The 18,240-nt window shown below is 59.7% G+C and overlaps 1 protein-coding gene across 2 annotated transcripts; it reads right to left on the bottom strand.

Annotated features, from left to right (window-relative positions):
* Window positions 1-3,842: 3,842 nt before the first annotated feature.
* On the bottom strand, window positions 3,843-10,704 carry DIRAS1 (DIRAS family GTPase 1). Of its 2 annotated transcripts, XM_030795937.1 has the most exons (3): window positions 10,591-10,661; window positions 8,443-8,769; window positions 3,843-7,155 (listed from the first exon to the last, which is right to left on the bottom strand). In XM_030795937.1, the coding sequence occupies exon 3, from the start codon at window positions 7,084-7,086 to the stop codon at window positions 6,490-6,492; it is 597 nt and encodes a 198-aa protein (XP_030651797.1). In that variant the 5' UTR covers window positions 7,087-7,155; window positions 8,443-8,769; window positions 10,591-10,661; the 3' UTR covers window positions 3,843-6,489. The 2 variants fall into 2 exon arrangements, with proteins under 2 accessions (XP_030651797.1, XP_030651796.1); XM_030795936.1 differs by lacking the exon at window positions 8,443-8,769 and having other exon boundaries at window positions 10,591-10,704.
* Between the last annotated feature and the right edge of the window lie 7,536 nt (window positions 10,705-18,240).

Genomic DNA, 18,240 nt, shown 5'->3' with positions numbered 1-18,240 from the left:
AGCAAGACTCCGTCTCAAAACAAAAATAAAAATAATTTTTAAAAGAGGGTGTCTCGAAACCCATGGTCACTTGGATAAGTAGAGGAGGGGGTCCCAGGCAGGTGCTATGCTCCCTGCAGCTGGAGCTGGGATTCCACCATCTTCACATCTGACCAGGAGGACGTATCACTAACCACGGCCCTCTCCCGCCTCCTGGGGTCCTGGCAATCCAGACTCCAACCACACATTCACATTACACAGACAGGGAAGCTGAGGTCCTGTGGGTTCCTCCCTTTGTAAAATAGGGCTCTTAGTGCCTGTCCAGCCTCCTCAGCCGGCTGCAGTAAGTACACAGTGCAGCGGGGCCCTCGAGGTCTCTTGAGGGAACGCCGAAATGTTCCCGTAACCCCCTGGCATCCTTCTCGTGAAAGTCCAAACTCTTCCCACAGCCCACCAGGCACTGTTTGACCCCTGCTGGCGACCTTCAACTTCACTGGCCACCCTCCCTCTCCTCCCTCCACTCCAGCCTGCCTCACTTGTTCCTGCTTCGACGCCTTTGCTGGTCCCCCTGTCCAGTGCTCCGTCCCAGGTCCCCTTGGAGCTGGCCTCTCCCCCGGCTTCCCACATCAGCAAACACGTTGGCTTCTGAGTCAGACCTCAGAAGGCCTAGGACTGCCAGCCACGTCACTTTTGTGATGCAGGTTTATCTTCTGCGTAGGGAGCATGTGTCTGCAATGATTTGATCCACTTCTTCATAGGGAACCATCGTCCCCAGTGGGTTATGATCTCTGAGCAGGCGGGGGGCTCTGGGGCTTGTGTCTGTCACTGCTGTGTCCCCAGCATCAGGGCAGGACCAGGCATAGAGTGGTGCCTCTTACATACTGGATGAATGAATGAATGAACCAATGAATACATGAACGATGGTGTCTCAGCTCTTCCGTCCTTCCAGTCCGTTCCTGGACAAGGCCTGACCTCTTTAGCTCAGATCCCTGCCCCAGCCTGCTCTGGGTTAGGGGTGGGGGGTGGGGGCTGGGGTGGCAGATGGGACAAGCAGGGAAGGTCCCCTGACATGGTTTGGCTTTGCGTCCCCACCCAAATCTCATGTTGAATTGTAGTCCCGTGGTGGAGGTAGTGCCTGCTGGGAGGCGACTGGGTCATGACGGTGGATCCTCATGAATGGTTCAGCACCACCCCCTGAGTCCTGTCTCATAATAGAGTTCTCACAAGATCCGGTTGTTCAAAAGTGTGTGGCACCTCCTCCCCTGCGCTCCTGCTCCAGCCAAGTGATCTGCCTGCTCCCCTCTGCCTTCCCCCATGACTGTAAGTTGCCTGAGGCCTCCCAGAAGCAGCTGCTGCCATGCTTCCCGTACAGGCTGTGGAACCATGAGCCAATTAAACCTCTCTTCTCTATCAATTACCTGTATCAGGTATTTCTTGTCTTTTTTGGGGGCGGCGGGGATGTGGACAGAGTTTCATTCTTGTCGCCCAGGCTGGAGTGCAGTGGCGCCATCTCAGCTCACTGCAACCTCCGCCTCCCGGGTTCAAGCGATCTTCCTGCCTCAGCCTCCCGAGTAGTTGGGATTACAGACTCCTGCCACCACACCCAGATAATTTTTTTTTCTTTTGAGACAGAGTCTCGCTCTATCACGCAGGCTGGAGTGCAGTGGCGCCATCTCGTCTCACTGCAAGGTCCGCCTCCGGGTTTCATGCCATTCTCCTGCCTCAGCCTCCCAAGTAGCTGGGACTATAGGCGCCCGCCACCATGCCCAGCTAATTTTTTGTATTTTTAGTAGAGATGGGGTAATTTTTGTACTTTTAGTAGAGACAGAGTTTTGCCATGTGAGCCAGACTGGTCTCAAACTTCTGGCCTCAGGTAATCTGCCCTTCTCGGCCTCCCAAAGTACTAGGATTACAGGCATGAGCCACCGCGCCCGGCCTGGGTATTTCTTTATAGGATTGCAAGAATGGACTAATACAGTCTCCTCTGCCCCAACACCACTGGGCCTGCAAGGAAATCGCCCAAGTTCACAGAAAGTCCAGCTGGGAGGATGTCCCCAGCTAATGTGCACAGAGTGAACCTGGAAACCAAGGCCCTAGAAAAAAGCCACATAGAGACATCTCCGAACAGAGTCCCAGACGGGTCCTGCCTTGCCGCCCCTGCTGCATGTCCTCACCTCGCTCCCTCCACCTCCCCACTACCGTCCCACCCTTCACTTCCTACACAGGTCCCCTCCTCCACTCTTCAACCCATCCCTCACTTTCTACACCCATCGCCTCCTCCACCCTTCACCCCATACCTCACTGTCTACACCTATCACCTCCTCCACCCTTCATCCCATCCCTCACTTCCCACACCCACCACCTCCTCCATCCTTCATCCCTCACTTCCTATACCCATCACCTTCTCCACTCTTCACCCCATCCCTCACTTCGTACACTCATCACCTCCTCCACCCTTCACCCCATACCTCACTGTCGACACCTATCACCTCCTCCACCCTTCATCCCATCCCTCACTTCCTCCACCTGTCACCTCCTCCATCCTTCATCCCATCCCTCACTTCTTCCACCCATCACCACCTCCATCCTTCATCCCATCCCTCACTTCCTACACCCACCACCTCCTCCACCCTTGACCCCATACCTCACTTCCTACACCCTTCATTCCATCCCTCACTGTCTACACCCATCACCCTTCACCCTTCACCCCATCCCTCACTTCCTACACCCACCACCTCCCCCACCCTTCATCCCATCCCTCACTTCCCACACCCATCGCCTCCTCCACCCTTCACCCCATCCCTCACTTCCCACACCCATCGCCTCCTCCACCCTTCACCCCATCCCTCCCTTCCCACACCCATCGCCTCCTCCACCCTTCACCCCATCCCTCCCTTCCCACACCCATCGCCTCCTCCACCCTTCACCCCATCCCTCCCTTCCCACACCCATCGCCTCCTCCACCCTTCACCCCATCCCTCACTTCCCACACTCATCACCTCCTCCACCCTTCATCCCATCCCTCATTTTCTACACCGGTCACCTGCTCCACCCTTCATCCCATCCCTCATTCCTACACCCATCGCCTCCTCCACCCTTCATGCCATCTCTCACTTCCTATACTCGTTGCCTCCTCCACCCTTCATGCCATCCCTCACTTCCTACACCCATCGCCTCCTCCACCCTTCACCCCATCCCTCACTTCCTACACCCATCACCTCCCCCACCCTTCATGCCATCCCTCACTTCCTACACCCATCGCCTCCACCACCCATCACCCCATCCCTCACTTCCTCCACCCACCATCTCCTCCTGAATCCCATCCCTCACTTCCTACACCCATCGCCTCCTCCACCCTTCACCCCATCCCTCACTTCCTCCACCCACCGCCTCCTCCATCCTTCATCCCATCCCTCACTTCCTACACCCGTCGCCTCCTCCACCCTTGACCCCATACCTCACTTCCTACACCCTTCATTCCATCCCTCACTGTCTACACCCATCACCCTTCACTCCATCCCTCACTTCCTACACCCACCACCTCCCCCACCCTTCATGCCATCCCTCAATTCCCACACCCACCACCTCCTCCACCCTTCATCCCATCCCTCACTTCCTCCACCTGTCACCTCCTCCATCCTTCATCCCATCCCTCACTTCTTACACCCTTCACCTCCTTCATCCTTCATCCCATCCCTCACTTCCTACACCCACCACCTCCTCTACCCTTCATCCCATCCCTCACTTCCTAAACCCATCGCCTCCTCCACCCTTCACCCCATCCTGCACCTCCCCACCCTTCTTGATCCTTTACAGGCGGTGAGCTGACACCCCACGCCAACCACAGAGACAGGGCGCCATGCTGGTGGGGAATGCAGGATCCACTTTTTTATTGCAGGAAGACTATGTCTAGAGCGAAGGCTACACAGACCCCACGATGGGGGAGTGGGGGCACCCACATGCGGGGGGAGAGGGGGTGGGGGCGGAGTCACAGCAAGCATGGCCTGGCACAGTCCCCAGCACCAGGGATGCCCAGGCAGGATGGGCCAGCAGCCAGGGCAGGCTCGGGCCCCCTTCTATTGCAGATCCCCTCTCTCCCCAGGGTCGGGCAAGGCCTGGGGTGGGAGAGGCCTGGAGGTGGGCAGGGCCCCAAGGAGATTGTGCTATCAGGGTGTGTCCCTGAGAAAGGGCCGCAGACCCCTGCCCAGCCTCACTCTCTCAGGCACCTTCAGAACCCAGAAGCTACTACCAGGACAGGAGAGGAGGCAACATCAGCTGCTGGTGGGCCCTGGGCCAGCCCAAGTTTTGGGGGGACCCAGCTCTGCTCAGACACAATACCAGCTCTTCTGGGAGCCCGGGCCACGTGCTGGATAGCAACACACACGCACGTATGCACACTCTCTCTCTCTGAGTGTGTCCAGTAAACATTTGTTGAGTAAACACTCACATGAACACAGAGGAAAACAAACATGCTTGTACCAAATCAGACATGAGCAATCTGTTATCTACATAGTCCCACCTGGCCACTTGACTACAGAGACACATGCGTGCAATCTCTCTCTCTCTCTCACTGCACAAAAGTGCACACACACATACACACACACACGTTGCTTCCTCACACCCAATAAGACCAACACCTCCATCTCACCTTCCTTCACTAACTTAGCTGCCATGCTCTGAGCCCCGCTGCGGAGACACCCACATGGCACAGAACAAAGGGCAGCTTCCAGCCAACAGCCAGCAAGGAACTGAGGCCTTCAGTCTTGCAACAGCAAGAAACTGAATGCTGCAACAACCGCATGAGCTTCTAAGAAGCAAATCCTTCCCCGATCAGGCCTTCAGATGAGACCTCTGCCTGGCCAATGCTTTGATTGCAGCCTCCTGAGATCCCAAGTAGAGGACCCAGCCAACCTGCACCCAGGCTCTTGACCCACAGAATCTATGAGATAATAAACGTGTGTTGTTTCTAGTTGCTACATTTGTGGTCATTTGTTACACAGCAATAGCCGACTGATACAGATTTGGGACCGAAAGTCACGTTGCTAGAGTCATGTTGCTAGAGAGTGGAACAGAGATCGTGTCCCTCAATCAGGACAAACATATTTACAGATAAATGCTCTCAGATAAACCATATCACCCACTCCCCAAAATATAGTCACGCTCATACAGGCAACAAAGATTCACACAGACACATCACAAATATCCAGTCTTGTTGACAACCACACACAGGTATCTACAACTACCCACCTCTCTGTATACCCTACACCACTATTACACACATAGACTGCCACAAAAACATATCATCCCAGACAAACACACACAGGTATGCACGCAGATGCACTTAGATGCAAGTCACCCATCTGCGCACACCAGGCTGCACAAATACACCGTCACTTCCGTGTATGTTCGACACAATCCCGTGGGGTCACACGAGTGTGGTGTCACTCAGACTCTCTCACAAAAACACCCAGAACCTCATGGCTGCAGATACACTGGACTCCAGGACGCCGCCTTCCCGGGCAGGCCCTGCTCTCCGGGGCACAGGTGGTGGGGAGGAAGTGGGTGGGGCAGACCTCTGTCCGGGGCGCCCTCGGATCCTGCTGGTGCTTGCTCCCATCGGCTGTCCCCTCACGGGGGTGTAATTGATGTATCTCTTGCCAGGGCCCCGGGCACCCCCTCCTGAGCACCCCAGGTCCCCACCCACCATGCATTGCTAACGTCTCTGTCTTGGTGGAAGAGGTGGGTCCCCGGGTGGGTGGTGTCCGGGAAGCCCCTCCACGCCCATGGTGCCTCTCCGGCAGGGCAGTTGTGCTGTGGATGTGGCCGGTCCCGGGAGTGGGATTCGGGGCTGGCAGGGGCACTGCTGCAGGCCCTGTGGTTATTGCCTGGTGGCCTGAGGCCCATCCCACGGGCCCCACACCCCACTGTGAAGACAGAGGAGAGAGGGGCGTTCTGGGACCGGAGGAGGGGGCACAGATCAGAGGTCACGAGGGGCCGGGTGGGCTTGGGTGTATGTTAACACCAAATAGGAGAAAAAAGAAAAAAATATCTGAGGCTGATGTGCATTTTCAACTCCCCCCTCCCCCGGAAGGTCACAGTGATCAAATGTGAGGGACAGGACGCGCAGGTCTGGCTGGGGACACTCCAGGGAAAGAGATGGAGATGGGCAAACGCAGCCTCCTCTGGTCCCGGCGGGCACAAGCAGCTCCTCTTGCCAGCTCCCCGTCCTGTTTTCCCATCTGCAGGACAAGGGGGCCACCTCTGGCTCTTGGTTTTGGAGGGTACAGACCGAACAGGAGGGTGGAGAGAGAGCGGGGGAGGAAGAAGAGCCCCAGCCCCGCCTCAGGCTGGGCAGTGGCAGCGGAGCGGGGGTGGCCTCGGTTTCCCCAGCCGAGGTGTCGGAGGAAGGATGAGAGAAGGGGAGGAGGCCGAGGAGGGTGTCGGTGTCGGGGGAGGCAGCGGGGGCCGGGGCCGGTGGGTGTGGGCGGCGGGCAGGCGGGCGTTCCGGGCTCACATGAGGGTGCATTTGCCCTTGACGCGGTCTGTCCTCTTCTGCTTCCCGGAGCGCTTGCCGTCGATGTTGAGGCTCATGTTCCGGCGCGTCTCCAGCGTCAGCAGCTCCTGGAAGAGCTCCTTGACATTGTAGTTCATCTTGGCCGAGGTCTCCATGAAGGCGCACTTCCACTCCTGGGCCACCGCCTGCGCCTCGCGCGTGTCCACCTCCCGCTGCGTCTCGTCGCACTTGTTGCCCACCAGCATCACGGGGATGTCCTCCACGCTGCCCTTGATCTGCACGATGAGCTTGTAGATGGGCCCCAGCTCCTCCAGCGACTGCTTGCTGGTGACGGAGAACACCAGGATGAAGGCGTGGCCCTTGGAGATGGACAGGCGCTGCATGGCCGGGAACTGGTGGCTGCCGGTGGTGTCTGTGATCTGCAGCGTGCACACGCTCTTGTCGCAGCTGATCACCTGCCGGTAGGTGTCCTCGATGGTGGGGATGTAGGTGTCGCGGAACGTGCCCTTCACGAAGCGCAGCACCAGAGAGCTCTTGCCCACGCCGCCCGCCCCGAACACCACCACGCGGTAATCGTTACTCTGTTCCGGCATCTTCCCCGCGGCGGGTGGGCGGCCGGGGCCGGGAGGGCTGGTGCCGGCTGCAAGAACCCCAGACGGAGCCTGTGCAGAGAGGAGGGTCAGACGTCAAAGGCCACCCAGCCTTGAGGGGACAGCCCCACGCCCCGGGGAGGGAGGAGGACACGACGGCTTCTCAGAGGAGGTGGCTGCCCTGCCTCCTGCCTCCTGAAAAGGCCCATCTGCTTGTGGCTGACTTTGCAGTTCTGTCCCGCAGGCGGGCGCACAGCCAACACCCTTTGCTTACTTCTCCCTAACAAAATCTGGGGCCTGAGCTTCCCCGGGGGACGTTGAGCTAGGAGAGGCGTGGGAGATGCCGGGATGCCCACGAAACTCCTTCCCTGGGTGTGGGTGTCCCTTCCAGGCTGTGCCGGCTTCCCCCTCTCTTCCCAGCGTGGCGGGGTCCCTGGAAGCTAGCAGGCCTGGCTTCCAACTCTCGCTCCACACCTGCCTGGCTCTGGGACCTTGCTGAGCCATCGTGCCACCCTGAGCCTGTTTGGTGGATCAAACGGTGCCCGTCTCTAACAACCACCGGTCCCCTGCTCTTCTCCCAACCCAGAGATGGCTAGTCCTCGTGGAAGCCACACATGGTCGGGTGTTTAAGATGCATATGTCAGGGCCGAAGCCCTAGGTAGGATGAATCGGTCGGCCAGGGCAACAGCCCTGGGAACTCGTATTTTAGTTTATTATTCTTATTTATTTATTTATTTATTTATTTATTTTTAGACAGAGTTTCGCTCTTGCTGCCCAGGCTGAAGTGCAATGGCACAATCTTGGCTCGCCGCAACCTCCACCTCCCGGGTTCGAGCTCTTCTCCTGCCTCAGCCTCCCAAGTAGCTAGGATTACACGCATGCACCACAAAGCCCGGCTAATTTTATGTTTTTAGTAGAGATGGGGTTTCTCCATGTTGGTCAGGCAGGTCTCGAACTCCCGACCTCAGGTGATCCACCCACCTCGGCCTCCCAAAGTGCTGGGGTTACAGGCGTGAGCCACTGCACCTGGCCTTCTTATTTTTTTTAAGACCAAGTCTCGCTCTGTCGCCCAGGCTAGAGTTCAGTGGTGCAATCTCGGCTCACTGCAACCTCTGCCTCCGCGGTTCAAGCAACTCTCCTGCCTCAGCCTCCAGAGTAGCTGGGACTACAGGCGCCCACCACCACGCCCGGCTAATTTTTGTATTTTCAGTAGAGACGGGGTTTCGCCATGTTGGCCAGGCTGGTCTTGAACTCCTGACCTCAGGTGATCCTCTCGCCTCGGGCTCCCAAAGTGCTGGGATTCCAGGCGTGAGCCACCGCATCCAGCCGGAACTCGTATCACAAGTCTGCTCTCCTCACCTGCCATAAATGGGATCCTGAGGCTGGGAGTCCGGGAACCACAATGTGCAAATCAGGGCACTGATTCCCAATAGCTGCCCCAGGGAGGCAGGGTCTTGCAGCCCGGCTGGGACACAAAAATACAAAACCCAGAAGCTGAACGGGAAAATCCCCGCTCCCTAAACTCTAAAATCAAACTATGGCCTGGTGTGCCCTAGCCCCTCCTGTTCAGGTCTGACGGATCCTTAGGAATGGCACTTCCTGGGAGGGGCACCTCTTAGCCCCTCTCTTCTCTCTTGGGCTCAGAGAGGTCCAGCAGCCTGAGGAGGTCACACAGCACAGCAGATCCTGAAATGATGGAGGTAGGGGAAGAACGCTGGGGGGGAGGGCACGTGGCTTATCTCCAGAATTGATGTCCTCCCCTCCCCTTCCTCCTTCCAGTCTCTGGGGCAGCGGTGGGGGGCGGTGGTGTCCCCCAGCAAGGTGGTCTACAGTGGGAGAGAAGGAGGCACCAGTTTCTACCTGCTGCACTGGGGGTGGGGGTGTGTTTATGGGGAGGGTCCAGAGGTTCCCCGGAAGTCAGTGGTTTGAACCTAACAGGCAAATTCAAGTCCCTAAGCCTCCGTTTTCTCTTCTGTGAAATGCGAGCCACTGTTGGGACAAGTAAGGTGACAAGGTGGAGAAAGGCCCTAGGCCGTGCCCGGTACAGCGGAAACCCCGATCACAATTGTGATCACAATCGCAGGGGCTGGGGGCCGGTGGGCAGGGCACTTGGCTGTGCCTGTTGGTTGCAAAGGCACCTTCTGGATTATCAAGGGTAACAGATTTGCCAGAAAAAGAAAACAGGATGATGAAAGCGCCAGCTGACACAGTCCCCAGTTGTGATGAGCCAGGCAAACTTCTGGGCGCCTCAGCAATGCCAACTCATGTGATTGGCTGCCGGGTTTGTGGACTACATGCATAGTAATTCTCGGCATTCGGAGGAGGCTGGGGGTGCTCATGGTGGGGGGAGGCAGCCTGCGCTGCAGACCCTGCCCTTTCCTGGGTGGGCGCCCTGAGAGGCGGGCACGTTGCTGTGCAGCAAGACGCCACCAAGACCCGCCTGGGGTCCTAATGGCCGTGGGTTCTGTGGACCCAGATCCAGCCTTTGCCTTGCTGTGGGCACTGAAGCTCCAGCCCCCATGAGCAATACTGTCCTCCGCGCTGGGTCTGGAATCCCTGACCAGGAGGGCGCTTGCACTCAACAGCCCCGAAGCCCACGCAACTTCCCACCTCCACCGCCTGGGGGGTGCGGGCGGAGGGAGGGGGTCCTGGGCACCGAGGCAGGAGCAGGAAGGGCTGGCTCAAGGTCACAGAGCAGGGGGGTGGAGGCGCACAGCGGGGCTGGAAGCCCACCCTGCTTGGCTAGACTCCTGGGGTTTCCCGCCTGTGCGGGGCAGCCCACCCCCAGACGTCCAGGCAGGGCCAATCTACCCCAGCCCTGGGTCCCTGAAGCCCGGCTCCCGGCCGGGCACGAAGTGGTTGGTGGGGGCGGGGGTGTCAAAGCAAAGCTGAGGGTCAGGAAAGCAGAGAGAGCCGCCACCCAGGGGTCTAGCGGGGGTCACGCCTGACCCAGGGTGGGGCGGAGGTCTGACCCAGGGCCGCCTGGCCGGTGAGGGGTTTGATGGAGAAAGGGCCTGCTCTAGGGGGCCCGAGGGCGCAGAGGCAGAGTGCGGGGCCAGCCCAGGGGCGACCCTTGACTGAGGAGGACCTCAGTGGTGGAGAGGAGGAGCCCACCCCGGGGAGGGGGCGCGGAGGCAGGGGCTTGGCTGGGCAGCGGGGCGGAGGGCGAAGTAAGCAGCTGCAGGAGGGAGGAGGCCCTGCCCGAGGGGACCAATGCGGAGAGGAGCGGCGGGGTGGGCCTCCGTGGGGCGGGCTCGGCGGGCGGGGGGGGCGGGGGGGGGGGGGGGGGCGCCCTCCGGGTGGGGGAGGGGAGGTGGCCGGGAGCTGTCCAAGGTGAGCCGCGGGATGGGGCGGGGGACGCCGGGCGAGGGGCCCTGGAGCCAGGCGGGGAAGGGCCCGGCCCCGAGGCCCGGGAGGGTGGGGCCGGGACAAAGGAGGGACGCGCGGCGGGGAGGACGGCGGGCTGGGGGCTGCGCAGGGACCCCCGCCCCGCCCCGGGCCGCCTACCTGGGCCCGCTGGTCCCTGCGGCGCCGCGGCCGCTGCTCCTGCCCGCTCCGGTGTCCGCTGGCGCCGCCGCCCCCCGCCCGCCCGAGCCGCCGCAGTCGCGCCCGCGCCGTCCCCGCCCGCCGGGCCCCGCGCTCCGCCCCGCCCCGCCCCGCCCCGGGGACCCGGGCCCATGGGCCCGCGCGCCGCCCGGGCAAGGTCACCGCCGCCCCACGCGGGACCCCGGACCGCCCCCCCACCACGGCACCCCTGCCGGCGCCCGGGGTGGGAGAGGTCGCCAGGATCCGGGACCCCCGCCCTGCCACGTGGCCACCTGCGCGCGCCCTCCCTCGGGGTGGGAGCTGGGGCCGCTTCCCGGGAAACCCCGAGTGGGGGCCAGGAGCCCGGCTTGGGAGGAGCAGAGTCCAGCCGGGGATGGGGGGCTTTGGCAGAAATGCGGATAAAGGGGGTGCAGAATGGGACCCCTGAGGCCGGCTGGGGCCGGGTCACACGCAGGGCGGGGAATCAGAGGGGTGCGTTGTGAAATGAGTAAGTCGATAATCAATGAACAGGTTTAGCAGCGGGCAGAGGCGAGAGGGTTCAGGTCAATGGGGTGCACCTGGAGGCCCACCCATCCCAGGGGCCTGGGCAGGGGCGGGATGGGGGCAGAAGCGGACTCAGCGCTCTGTAGGGCTGGTTTTGTGGAGGGGGAGGCAGCCCATGGCAGTCAGGCCTAGGGAGGTGGGGGGTGAGCAAAGGGGGCTGGTGCTGTTCTGCAGCGGATGGGTTAGGAAAATGTTTGTGTTCCCCCAGTAGGAGGCGTCTTAGGGGAGCACTGGCTTTTCTGATGCGTCTGTGTGTCCACAAGAGACCACGGCTCCTCCTCCATTTTGGAGGCCCTGAGGCTGAGGTTCCCTTTGGCCTCATCGGGCAGATCCCAGAGGAGACTGGACTTTGGGGTCTAGTGACCAGGCCAGAAGGTGTGCTCAGGGGTGGGTGCGGGACAGTCCCAGGCCGCAAGGCTGTTAGAGGAAGGCACCCCTTGGTGGAGAAGCCAACTCTGGGACCCACAAGGGTCTCTCCAGAGTCAGAGCCATCAGTGGGTGAGAGGCTGGTCTGGAAGGTGGTGAGCTCCCCGTCACCAGGCCTGTGAGCAGGTGCTGCAGCCTGGGGAACCCCTTGGGCCCTCAGCTCCTGGGTTCTCCGTGACCCACCATTTCCATGGCCCTGGATGAGGTGGGCCCTTCTGCCTCTGCGGAGACTTGGCACTGCGCCCAAGACCACTCAATTCCCTCTCCTGTTGCCACTCAGGCTGGGGCACTGACGGTCATGTGGCTTTGGGGCTCAAAGAGCTCTATTTCTCCCTGATTTGACCCTACTCTCCCTCCTGGCCTCCAGACCCCCTTCCTCCAGCCCTCCTTCCACTCTGCCACTCAGTGCTCCAACCGGAACATGGGCCTCCCCTGCTCTAACGCCACCCATGGCTCCCTTCTCCCAGGTCAAGGTCCAGCTTCTCAGCCTGGCATCCAAGGCCCGGCCTGAGTGCACCTGGCGTGCACCTCCCTCCCGCCCTGAACCCAGCCCTGCAGGAGCACCTCAGAGCATGGCTGGGCCCCTGACCCTCATCTGGGGGTGCCCTCAGCAGGAGATGGAGACAGCCCTGAGGGCAGACAAATCCCAGCTTCTGCTCTATGTGGCTGCCTGCAGGGAAGTGCCTTTTCAAGCATCGGTTCCCCCATCTGTGAGTGACGTCACTGTTGCCCGCCTGTAGGGTTGCTGGGAACACATGGGCAGGGTGCCCACCTACACGGGGCTGCTGCGCACCCAAGCACTCAGACGGCAGCCCAGCCCCTTCCCAGTCCACCTGCCTGCCTTCGTCTCCTGAGTGACCCGCCTGCGTGGGGCAGGGTGTCGGGCCGGCTCCCTGTCTCCTCCGGGCACCAGCTCAGGCCGGGGCAGGCTGACTCATGCACAGGAGAGTGGGCAGGGCAGTAACTCCACGCTGCGGCTGCTATTTATAGCTCCCAGGCCAGGCTGTGGGCCGCATGAGCCGGCGAGGCCAGGCCCTGTTCCCCTCCTCGCTGTCCCCGAGGAACAGGGGCTCCACACATGGCCCACGGCCCAGGCCACAGCTGGCGGTGAGCTCTTCCGGGCACCCAAACTAGGACAGCAGGAGCTTCTCCCTCATGGTGGGCCGGGGAGCAGAGGGTTCCGCCTGGCCTTTGTGAGTGGGGGTGGGTGGGCGCCCCAGCTCTGCCTCTCCATGGAAAGGTCCGTGATCCACATCTCAGGGGCCAGGGCACTTGCAGACTGGGGCACTGAGCAAGCCGGAGCTGGCACTGGAGTTTCCTGGGTTCCCTGCTGCCTCTCATACCCGAGTCCCTCTTTGGAGAGTCCCTCGGCGTCCTGAGAGGCACAGAGGTGGGCGAGGAGGACTGAGGCCAGCTGATCTTTACCAAGGAGAAGAGGACCCGTCAACCTCTCCAGCTCCCGAGCTGGGCAGGAGCCACAGGCGTCCACATTGAGTCCCCAGGGTGAAACCCACCGGGGCAGTCTGCATGGGTCCTGCAAACGCAAAGTGCCAGTGTGGTGGGTGCTGGGTCCTCAGCGGTCTGGCCACTGTCCCTGCTCCCATCTGGAAACTGCTGCTCAGAGAAGGGAAGCGGCTCGCCCATGGTGGCCTAGTGGGGAAGAGGTCGGTCCGGATCCATCAGGCTCTGAAGCCACAGCCCAGCCTGCTGGGGATGGATGGCCACCCACTTGTGATCCTCTTGCCCTGTCCCTGGCTATCTGGAGTCCTGTCCTGGGGACGGTCGGCCTGTCCTGCCTTACAGATCTCCTTTCAGCAGAACAGCAAGGGACGGCGTTCATCTGCAACGTCCGGCCCCTCACCCGGCCCTGCAGCTCCACGGCTGCTCTCCTCACCCTGCTGCCCTGACCAGGGCCATGCGGGCCTCACGAGCCCCGGCTAGCCTTTGGAGAGAAGGGCAGTGGGGTCCGGTCTCAGCTCTCTTCAGTGGTCTCTGGACCACGTGGGCAAAGTCGAGGTTGCACATCCCGGCCTCAGGGGTCACCCTGGGGGCTCAGCCACACAGATGCTTTTCAAGTTTAGCATCTGTCAATCAATCTATCACCTATCTATCTATCATCTGTCACCCATCTATCTGTCATCTATCAATTAATCTATCAATCATCTGTCATCTATTGGTCATCTATTATCTATCAATCATCTACTTATCTATCTATCTCTATCTATCGAGACAGGGTCTCACTCCACCACCTAAGCTGGAGTGCAGTGGTGAGGTCACAGCTCACTGCAGCCTTACCTTCTGGGCTCAAGCAATCCTTCCTCCTCAGCCTCCTGAGTAGCTGGAACTACAGGCACACACCACCAGGCCCAGCTAATTTTTAAAAATTTTTCTGGGCCGGGCACAATGGCTCATGCCTGTAATCCCCGCACTTTGGGAGGCTGAGGTGGGTGAATCACTTGAGGTCAGGAGTTCAAGACCAGCCTGGCCAACATGGCAAAACCCCATCTCTACTAAAAATATAAAAAATTAGCCAAATGTGGTGGCACGCACCTGTAATCCCAGCTACTTGGGAGGCTGAGGCAGGAGAATCACTTGAACCTGGGAGGCGGAGGTTGCAGTGAGCTGAGATCACACCACTGTACTCCAGCCTGGGCAACAGAGCAAGACTCTGTCTTAAAAAAAAAAAAATTCTGGGCTGGGTGCAGTGGCTCACGCCTGTAATCCCAGCACTTTGGGAGGCTGAGGCGGGTAGATCACAAGGTCAGGAGTTCGAGACCAGCCTGACCAGTATGGTGAAACCCCGTCTCTACTAAAAATACAAAAATTAGCCGGGCATGGTGGTAGGCGCCTGTAAACCCAGCTACTCAGGAGGCTGAGGCAGGAGAATCACTTGAACCTGGGAGGCACATGTTGCAGTGAGCCGAGATCGTGCCATTGCACTCCAGCCTGGGTGACAGAGCAAGACTCTGTCTCAAAAAAAAAAAAAAAAAAAAAAAATTCTGCAAAGTCTTACTATACTGTCCAGGCTGGTGGCATCGATATTTTAAAATACAGAGACCATTTGTGAAAAACCAGTTTGCCTTCAAAGATGAACAGGCTGGCATCCCCAAGCCCGTTTTTTTTTTTTTTTTTTTTTTTTGAGACAGAGTCTCTTTCTGTCGCCCAGGCTGGAGTGCAGTGGCGCAATCTCGGCTCACTGCAAGCTCCACCTCCCGGGTTCACACCATTCTCCTGCCTCAGCCTCTCCGAGTAGCTGGGACTACAGGCGCCCGCCACCACACCCGGCTAATTTTTTTTTGTATTTTTAGTAGAGACGGGGTTTCACCGTGGTCTCGATCTCCTGACCTCGTGATCCGCCTGCCTCGGCCTCCCAAAGTGCTGGGATTACAAGCGTGAGCCACCGCGCCTGGCTAACCCAAGCCCATTTTTTTGTTTTTTTTTGTTTTTTTGGGTTTTTTTGCCCTTTGGCATCTGCAGAGCTGCTCACCGCCGCTCCCCTAGCCCCCAGGCCACCGTGGAAGACCCAGGCCTCACCCTGCCTGGCCCCTAGAGTCAGCACTGGGTTCCTCTCTAACATCAGGGTGCTATGATTTTTTGTTTTTGTTTTTAGACAGAGTCTCGCTCTGTCACCCAGACTGCAGTGCAGTGGTGTGATCTTGGCTCACTGCAACCTCCAGCTCTCGGGTTCAAGCAAGTCCCCTGCCTCAGCCTCCCAAGTAGCTGGGATTACAGGTGCCCACCGCCACACCCGGCTAATTTTTATACTTTTAGTAGAGATGGAGTTTCACCATGTTGCCCAGGCTGGTCTGGAACTCCTGACCTCAGGTGATCCGTCCGCCTTGGCCTGCCAAAGAGCTGGGATGACAGGCGTGAGCCACCGCGCCTGGCCAGGGTGCTGTTTCATCACCACCTCTGAGGAGTGGGGTTACTGAGTCTTTAGCACTGTCAGGATAAACTCCGGTAACACCTGGGTCTTCTTAGAGAGAAGCAGCCACTCTGGTCATCAGAGAAAAAAGGCTGAGAACTATAGAGAGGCCCCAAGGCCTTTGCACGTGCTGCTCCCTCAGCCAGACGAGCTCTCTCTCCCCCATCTCCTTCTCACTCACTTCCTCCAGTCCCCCTCACGTCACCCCAGAGACCGCTCCTGAGGAGACCACGGAGCTAAAATCATGTCCTTTTGCCATCTCTCACCGTGTCCTGATTCTTTTCAGGGCATTTATTGCTACCTGGTACCGCGTAACATGCTGGCGTCGGCTCCCTCTCCAGAATGTTAGCGGCCTTAGTTCTGGGGCAGCAGTTCCCCGGGGTGGGGGGGTGATTCTGTCCCAAGGGGAAACTGGGCACTAGATGGGAACATTTGTGGTTCTCACAACTGCGGGTGCTCCTGGCATGGAGTGGGTGGAGGCCGGGGATACTACTCAGCACCCTGCAGTGCCCAGGACAGCCCCACCCCAGAGAACTATCTGGCCCCAGTGTCCACAGTGCCCAGGGGGAGAGACTCTGGAGGGGTCCATGGGTCTCAAACTTTGCCCACCCCAGCATGGCCAGCGCTGCCTGGGAACTCAGTGGAATGCAAATTCTCAGGCCCCACCCCAGAGCCAGGGCTGCAGCTCAGCTTCCCACAAGGCACAGGATGGCCCCAGATGTCCACAAAGCTGAGGCACAGAAGCCTGTTCTGGGGGCAGCTCGTCTAGCCTGAGTCTGGCTGGACCTCCACTAGCTGAGACAGAAGCCCAGCCAGCCCCTGGAGGAGCCCAGCCAGCCCCTGGAGGAGCCCAGCCAGCCCGCTCACCTCTTCATGGAGAAGCCCGACGCAGCACTGGCCACTCCCTCCCCTCCGTGTGCAGCTCCCCGGATCTGAAGCACTCACCTGTCTAACCCGATTCTCACCCTACAAGACCGCAACCCGCCATCACTTCCACCCTCCACCAGGACACCAAGGCCAGCTGTGTCACTGCCCCGAGGGGCTGCAGGTGCAGAGCCGCAGAGGCCTGAGGGGTGGCAGGGACAGAGGTGGGGGCATCTTCCCACTCCAGCCCCGTCTGGCCTCAGCACCCGACAGCCGGGAGAAGAGTTCTGGGGTCTTCCAGACAATCCCCCACGTCTTGCAGCAGCCCGTGCTCCCTCGAAAGGGAGATGACTCCTCTACCTTCAGGAGCCTCCGCCTCCTTCCCACCTGCAGGGGGACCCTGGAAAGGCTGGGGCAGCCTCCGAGGATCGAGGCGAAGGCCGAGGAGTCTTTATTGGTGACAGGCTGCTCACTGGCTCTGTCCCAAAAGCAGACACAGCTCAGGGCACAAGCTGGGTGCAGGCTGGCGGCTGGAACAGGTGGGATGCAGTCCCCCTCTTCCCAGTGGGGCAGAGGGTCCAGAGCTGCTGGTCAGGACAGTCTGATGGTGCCAAGGGCTGGGAGACACCGTCCCATCCACCGCCAACCTCCCCGTCCCGCCCCGAGCTAATAACTTGTGCAACAGAAATGCAAACAACAGACACCATGGGGCCGACAGGCTGTTATTACAGCTGACTCAACCCCGCAGGCCTGGGCGCCGCCTCGTCATTTTCTCCCCTTTTGTCTCCAGATCCAGGTGGGGGAATCCGGCAGTGCCATCCAGCTGTCTGTGCTGAGAACCCCACGAGGGGCTTCCTTCCCACTGGAGCTCACCCCTGCGCCTCGGGGACCCTGAGCTCAAGTCCCGAGTCAATTCTCCAGCTTGCAGAGCTGAGACGCCCCCATCCCGGCCCACCCTCTCTGTCCCAATAGAAAAACCTGGACCCACCTGGGGTCTAGGCAAGGCTGCTGGGTCTGTTTCTGGTGGGGAAGTGGCTGGGCCTGGGTCTGTTTCCGGCGGGGCAGTGGCTGGGTCTGACCTGGGTCCCTCCCGCCTGTGACCTGCCTGGTCATAGACAAGAGAAGCCCCTGGCCAGGCATGGGCCTAGGGGTGGCCGTGACCCAGCCAGGAGTGCTGCATTCGGACGAAGGTGGCACTGGGTGCTCTGCGCTTGGAGTTTTGTTTTTTGTGTGTGTGTGTTTTCGAGACTGAGTCTTGCTCTGTCGCTCAGGCTGGAGTGCAGTAGTGCAATCTCGGCTCACCGCAACCTCTGCCTCCCAGGTTCAAGCGATTCTCCTGCCTCAGCCTCCCAAGTTGCTGGGATTACAGGCACCTGCCACCACACCCAGCTAATTTTTGTATTTTTAGTAGAGACGGGGTTTCGCCATGTTGGTCAGGCTGGTCTCCAACTTGTAGGCTCAAGTGATCTGCCCGCCTCAGCCTCCCAAAGTGCTGGGATTACAGGCATGAGCCACTGCGCCTGGCCGGAGTTTTGGTTTTTAAACAGGAAGCTGTCTTGTGTTATCCAGGAACGATCTGTCCAAGCTATTCCTGGTCTCTGCCAGCGCACGAAAATGGTTGGCAGGTGCTCCCTCTCCTCCGCGTGTCTTTCTCATGAACAGGTGGTTGACACAACCCACCATCACCTGTCCTGGGTCTTCCTATGAGTTGAGCTGGGTCTCTCCCCCTGGGCCCTGTGGACATTGGGACTGAACCGTTCTCTGGGGTGAGGCCGTCCTGGGCACTGCAGGCTGCTGAGCAGCATCCCTGGCCTCCACCCACTCCATGCCAGGAGCACCCCTAGTCAAGACAA

The sequence above is a fragment of the Nomascus leucogenys genome, chromosome 17, assembly GCF_006542625.1.
Source record: "Nomascus leucogenys isolate Asia chromosome 17, Asia_NLE_v1, whole genome shotgun sequence".
Taxonomy (NCBI): domain Eukaryota; kingdom Metazoa; phylum Chordata; class Mammalia; order Primates; family Hylobatidae; genus Nomascus; species Nomascus leucogenys.
This window is presented reverse-complemented; position numbering and strand designations above follow the sequence as displayed.

Bases quoted from the DNA above. Each gene is read 5' to 3' on its own strand.
- DIRAS1 (XM_030795936.1), bottom strand. From the start codon at position 7,086: ATGCCGGAACAGAGTAACGATTACCGCGTGGTGGTGTTCGGGGCGGGC.